General features: G+C 41.4%; 1 protein-coding gene across 3 annotated transcripts in view; it reads right to left on the bottom strand.

The window, feature by feature from the left end:
* Window positions 1–4,670: 4,670 nt before the first annotated feature.
* Window positions 4,671–6,415, bottom strand: part of ebf3a (EBF transcription factor 3a) — a 51,543-nt gene continuing 49,798 nt past the window's right edge. For all 3 annotated transcript variants that reach the window (XM_032511781.1, XM_032511782.1, XM_032511785.1), the window contains one exon: window positions 4,671–5,877. Coding sequence is in view for 1 of the 3 variants with exons in the window: in XM_032511782.1 (XP_032367673.1) it covers window positions 5,846–5,877 (32 nt within the window). In the remaining 2 variants the exon portion in view is untranslated. The remainder of the gene's footprint in view (window positions 5,878–6,415) is intronic.

Raw genomic sequence — 6,415 nt, 5'->3', positions numbered from 1 at the left:
GTGTGTGTGTGTAAAGCGGGAGTGAAAAAGCCAGGTGGTGTGTGAAGCCAAGAGAGAGTAAACCTTTAAGAGCAAATATCGGTTTTGATATCAATCCCAGCTTCTCTAATCACCCCCCCCGCCCCACAACCGTTTGTGTTTTTACATATTCAGCACTTAAATACAGTGTTGTGTCATTAAATGGCCAATCTTGCATTGTCTCTCACTGATACACAACATTAATCACCAATTAGCTTGTCCAGCGACTGGCCACCTCTTTCATCAGAATATGATAGAATATAATGGTACTTAATGATGCTTAGGCAACATAATTAAATGACTGAGCTGTAGAACATGTGGAGGAACCGCGCTGCATCAATCAAAGACAACCCTGTCAATCCAGCGCTCGTCAAGAGCGCACAGAGAGTAAAGACAGAGAGTAGTTGTGTGTGCAAAAAACTGCTGGCCTCTATCATGACCTCATTAGGGTGAAATGAAGGGTGGACGTGTCCCCATCACAAGATAGCACTGGTGCTTCAAAGTGTGAATGACATTAATATGTGACTGTCTCTGCCTCTGCCTGAATGTCAGTTGTTCTATCTGAGAAAAAAAGCCTTTCTCTCTGAGGTATCTGCTTCAAGCTCTAATTAGCATGTGAATAAATGGAATAAATAATCTATATTATTCATGGATTTTCTTTTATCATTAATCAACATAACAAAAAGCTTGTCTAATGTGCTGGCTGCAGTCGCCACTGTACTGTACTGTCAGCTGAGGGGAGGAAGAGAGAGAGAGAGGGAAAGTAGAACGGTGGGGCAATAGCTTATCTTTTGTGTTATTTTTTTTCATTTTTGTAGAACAATAAAGATAAGTGTTCTACATGCTTGCTTAACCCACACAGTTTGCCAGCCTCCTCCCTTATTCATCCCTCTCCGCCAGCAGTGATGAAATCCATTTCTCTATCGCTATCTCTCTAACATCCATTACATACCCCAGCCCCTCACCTCCCTACTCATTAGGCCAACGCACAGTAAATTAGCAGCAGCAATTATAGGGAATATAAAGCATGGGCTCCCTCTGACAGGTACCACACAGATCATGGACAGACAACCACAGTCGTCTGGGTAATTACTGTGGGAAACGACCACACACCCTCGTAAGCGAGAGCGCAAACCTAAATGTGAGTGCACACTAGTTCCAGGTATGCCTGCACTCAAATATGCTCCGTCTTACTGGCAGGCGTGTTCATGCATACACGGATGCAGAATGTGAGCACACACACGCGCACACACACACACACACATACACACATACACACATACACACACACACACACACACACACACACACACACACACACACACACACACACACACACACACACACACACTAAGTTAGGCCGGGAACTTGCTTCCCATTGCTTCTCTTCATCTCTTATGTTGTCCATTGTGACTATTTTCCATCACAGAATATTATTAATATTCATTCCTCCTCTCCTCCCTGTCTAGGTCTACCCCCCCCCTTCTTCTTCACTCCCATCCTCTCTCCTCTCCATTTCTTTCCTTTCCTTTCTTTATCTGGGATCCCCATGGGGACTCCTGTTATTCTTTCAAACACGCCTCTCCGCTCTTCCTCCCTTCATGTGCCCATGCAGGGAGGAGAATGAGGAAAAGAAGCAGGGGGAGAACGAGATGGTGAGGAACATGGGCTTTAATATATTTCATTAGGATACTACTACTTGCACAGAAGCTCCAGAACAGCACCTCTCTTGATGTGTGAAGGCTCTGCCGGGTGTATCCAGAGCAGTAGTTCTCCAGGAATAGTGTCTAATGTTATGTGTCCAGAGAGCTCCATGCTGCCCTCGGCCTCCCACTCCTATTGTGTCCTCCTCCCACACTGACCAGTCTATAAAGCTGCTGGAAGTATAGAGCAAAATGGGTTCACCTTTGTCTATGTGTATTTATGATTTATGTGTGTGTGTGTGTGGGTTGTACTGAAAGCTGCATATTGGGGGAGCGGAATCCCTGGAGTCGTGTGGTGAAACTTAGCAGTGGTGCTTTGCTCGCTAATCAAAAATATTAGGCTCCAGGACTCATTTTCCCCAGCACTGAGTGTGTAGCCTCCATAATTCAATATCCCACCTCTTACTGCTAAATCATGCACACTACAACCCACTTTACTGTTTGTCAGTAAACTATCAACTCTGTTATTTAATATATGGGAGAAAAAGCCCTGTGCAGTTACAAACCTTTGGGCAATTAAGGAGGCCAACACACACACACACACACACACACACACACACACACACACACACACACACACACACACACACACACACACACTCAGTGTTTACAAATCCTTATGTCATCAGTATACTTCCAGGTCGTCCTACCATCCCCCCATGGCGTTGCGGAAGACTCCAGTTACCGTGGAGACCCTGGAACAGTTTGCGGTCAGCAGAATCCTGGGTTCTGCTATTTTCACAAGCTAATCCAATCGCAGCTCCCTAAATTAGATATGCAAAAAATTAAAAAAATAATTATTTTCTGCTGATGACCGGGTATGCAAATGATGACTCAATTATGGTGGGATGGTGCGTTTGCAATTAATAACCTTGGAATCATCATTAACTAATATGTTTAGGAGGAAACTTGTCAGGCTAACCATGTTCACCATGCCATCAGTAATGCATTAATGAATTAGATTCATTAGAGAAAGGAGCCCAGCGGGGGAGGGGATGCAAGGGCCTGTTTCTGACCGGTGGAATTAGTTTCCACCAGTTTGTCTCTATTCTTAGTCAACCGCCTGTCACCTATTTGGATTTGATGTTTTCAGTCACAAAGAGAGCAAAGTCACAAAGCAAACCCTCTTTTCTTGACATTGAGTTGACTGAACCAAATCCTGTTTGGTGATCGTGTCATAGATATCCAATACGTGGCAAATTCCAAAATAACAAAATGACAACTGACAAAATCACAGACAAGAGGGAACTTTAATTAAACATTGTGAGAGTCCAAAAAGTTATCTTACAGCTCAATTTTCATCAAAAACAATAACAATCTATACAGTAGAATTGTTTTCTTCCCTTATATGGTAGAGCTGTTCAGTGTATTTGCAGTCAAGGACTAAACAGAGGGAAAAATAGACACCAGCTATTTGGTTTGCATCTTTTTTGTTTGTTTGTTTGTTACCTAAATACAAAACGTTGTCACCAATTACCAATATTCATAATCAGGATGAAACTCTGCTTACAAAGAAGCCATTGTATGACAACAGACCTCTGTAGTTCATTTAAAACAGATATGGTGTGGCCCCTCCCGCCCTGGCCCCGATCAGCACAGGCCCACAAGTGCCTGAAAAACACTCGTCTGTCAGCAGGCGCCTCTGTTAAAACGATCCTTTCTACCCACTTAACAACACCAGGCTTTAGACAAGAAAAGCAAATAGAAAAGCCCTATTCTCTGTCCAGCAACAGCTTGAAGACTCACGGCAGACACAAAGAAAAGACTACAGTAATGGCTGATGGGCCAAGGAGCTCCCTTTCATGCTTCCTCACTTGTTCTTGTTCTGTTTAGCTTGTAATAAAGCTGTATTGTCGAAAGGCTAATGCATGGAGAGGACTGGGGGATTGACTGTCAGATACTGAAGTTCGACCGATGACTCCATGTGTGAGATTTTAAATGTGCTGGGACAGTGCTCACATTCACTGTGCGCACCTTTGTACTATACTTGAAACAGCTCTGTTTTGCCATACTGTTGTGATCCTGTGGTTAATGAGAAATATTGTCAACATGCGGTTGAAATTATTTCATTAATCTGGAAAAAAAGCTACATAATTGCTACAAAAAAATGACAAAGTGTTTCTGTGAACACTAAAGTGCAATGAGCACAGCAGAGACAGGCCTCTCGGAGTCGACCGTCCTTCAAAGCGTGCCATTGCTGTAGTATTATAGTACATGGGGGGGGGGGGGGGGGGGGGGGGGAATTGTTGAGTTATGGCTCTTTGTATTCTAGTCTGGCTTCACCACCAAACACAGCGGGTTTGTGCTTTGTCCCCAAGTTCCCATGAATTCCTCTGTGGCAATAGACAATTGTGGTGAGGGTAGAAAACTGTACACGTGATTGAATGAAGAATGGGTTTGCATTGTTAAGGCATCTAGACTGCTGGTAAAGATTACAGTGACAGAAAAAACAAAGAGTATATAGATACAGTATGTAAGCAGGCAGCAATAAAAAAGGAAAAGAAAGAAGAGGAACTTAAAGAAAGAAAAACAGCAATTTCTTAGTTCTCTTGGTTTCCACACACACAAAAGTGTCACTCAAGAGAAGAACCCATGCATATTATCAGTTCAAGAACAGTATCAATCTGAAAGCCTAAAAAAAGATATAGATTTACAGTATATATTAATGTGTGTATATATTCTTAAAAAATCTACTTCAACCAAATACTCTGAATAAGATGCTACTTTTTTGCCATACAATAAACATTTTCAAAAGGAAACAAACTGACTTTTTTTATTAACTTACAAATAATACAAAAATAGACAATGGCATGTTCAAATGAAATCAACATCAACAAACGAAAGCATGATACACCAAAGCAAAACAGTCAACATACAAAACAAAAAAGATAAAAAAGTCACATTTAAATAGTGAGACAACAGGAAATAATGAAACAAACCACCATGAAATATGTTCACTTACTGTATTAAACTTACACAACACAACTAAACGAGGGTCAGAGGCAATGTACAAATAAGGGATTAGGGATAAATACATTATTTATAGGACATTTTACAGAATCCCCTTTTTGTATCCAAATTTATGTTTGTCATGTTTTGCAGATGAGATATTGACAACACACAGTAAATCTATTTTCTGTACTGAGAAGCTGCCTTAAGACATTTAATGTTTACATTTCAAACTATAGCTATTGCAAAAAAGGAAAAAAATGTAAAATGAAAAATGTAACTTTTTTTATATACAAAAATATATCACATATATCACGCATTTATTCTAATTTGATATTTGCTAGGCTCCTTCAGTACAGTGCTGGCTGGACGCACACATCCTCTGGCTTTTCAAGTTTTCACTAAAATCTCAGACAAAATGTTAATTTTGGCTAAATCATCACCTTTTCTTCACGTGACAAGCAGAAAAGCATATTGCAAACAGCTCAGTCCTCACAGTTTTATTAAACAACTGAAGAAAAATAAAAAGAAAGGCATGTTTTCTGATGAATAAGCAACGGGTAATTTTGTAATGCCATTTTTAGATTTATGGGATACATAGCAGCAAAGTTGAGGGTCGATTTTGTTCTGTTCTGTATTTCTTTGTTTCAGTGTGTCGTTGACCTTACTTCCTCTTGGCTAGTGTGCTCTATGGTTTGAGTAAGCGGACTGAGCTAAGGAAAGCATCCTCTATTGTGACAGAGGTTACATAAACTTCATGGTCAAACCAACACTTATCGAGTTATGAATTGCAAGACAGCATGGGGCCTCCAGTAATCAAACCCAAACCTTACATGCATAAACACAAAGATAAATAAATGCTCTTTTCATGAGGTCAGTGTCACACTGTGGATAAACTATCAGTCTCTATACACTCCATCCAACGTGTTGTTAGAGAAGCTACACTAATTCAACCAAGAGGTAAATAACATCACAAAGGTTTGTATTGTTCCTTTTTTTCTCCTCCCTTATCCCTTCAGATGAAATCCCAGTGGAAAGGCCTGAGTTTAACCGAGTCCTGTGTCTTATCTTGACTTCCTTCAGTTCAGCTCCGGAGCCCACCAGAGACTCGCCAGACTCTGCTACTGTGTCTTTTTCCTCTCAACATCCCCAAACTGCCAGCTATCCTAGACCCTCTACATGGGTGGAACGATCATCCCGGGAATCGCTGTTTTGTGGGAAAAGAGGGGGAGGAAGATGGTGAGGGGGGGTAAAGAAAGAAAGAAAGAAAGAAAAAGAGAGAGAGAGAGAGAGGTCAGTCATGTGATTGCTGGGTTTGATCTGTCATCACAACAGTCACATAACAGAAATGTGCTCCAGCATCTGGCGAACAAAGAGACTCCCCCTCATTATCTCTTCATTCCAAGGCCCCCAAAATCAAAACATTTTTCTCTGCTGCGCCGCTAACTTGGCGCGCATCAACATCATCATTCAACTTTTCGCAGGCTTTCAGAATAGCTTCATGCAATAGCTGCCACTGGTAATTGTTAGTAGTTACATTGTGCAAAGCCCATTGTGCATCGTGGAGCATAATTCAAACGAGAGCGAGAGACACAGTGACGTGGGATGACAGAGGTGATGAAATTACCCTCAACACTTGAACATGGAAATGGAAGCCATGGGCTTATTTTACATTTTTACCTTATTATATCATGTTCTGCCTTCCACCAGCTCCAACAATTTCACCTCCTCAATCCCACCTCCCC

Source organism: Etheostoma spectabile, unplaced genomic scaffold (genome assembly GCF_008692095.1).
Source record: "Etheostoma spectabile isolate EspeVRDwgs_2016 unplaced genomic scaffold, UIUC_Espe_1.0 scaffold461, whole genome shotgun sequence".
Lineage (NCBI taxonomy): Eukaryota > Metazoa > Chordata > Actinopteri > Perciformes > Percidae > Etheostoma > Etheostoma spectabile.
This window is presented reverse-complemented; position numbering and strand designations above follow the sequence as displayed.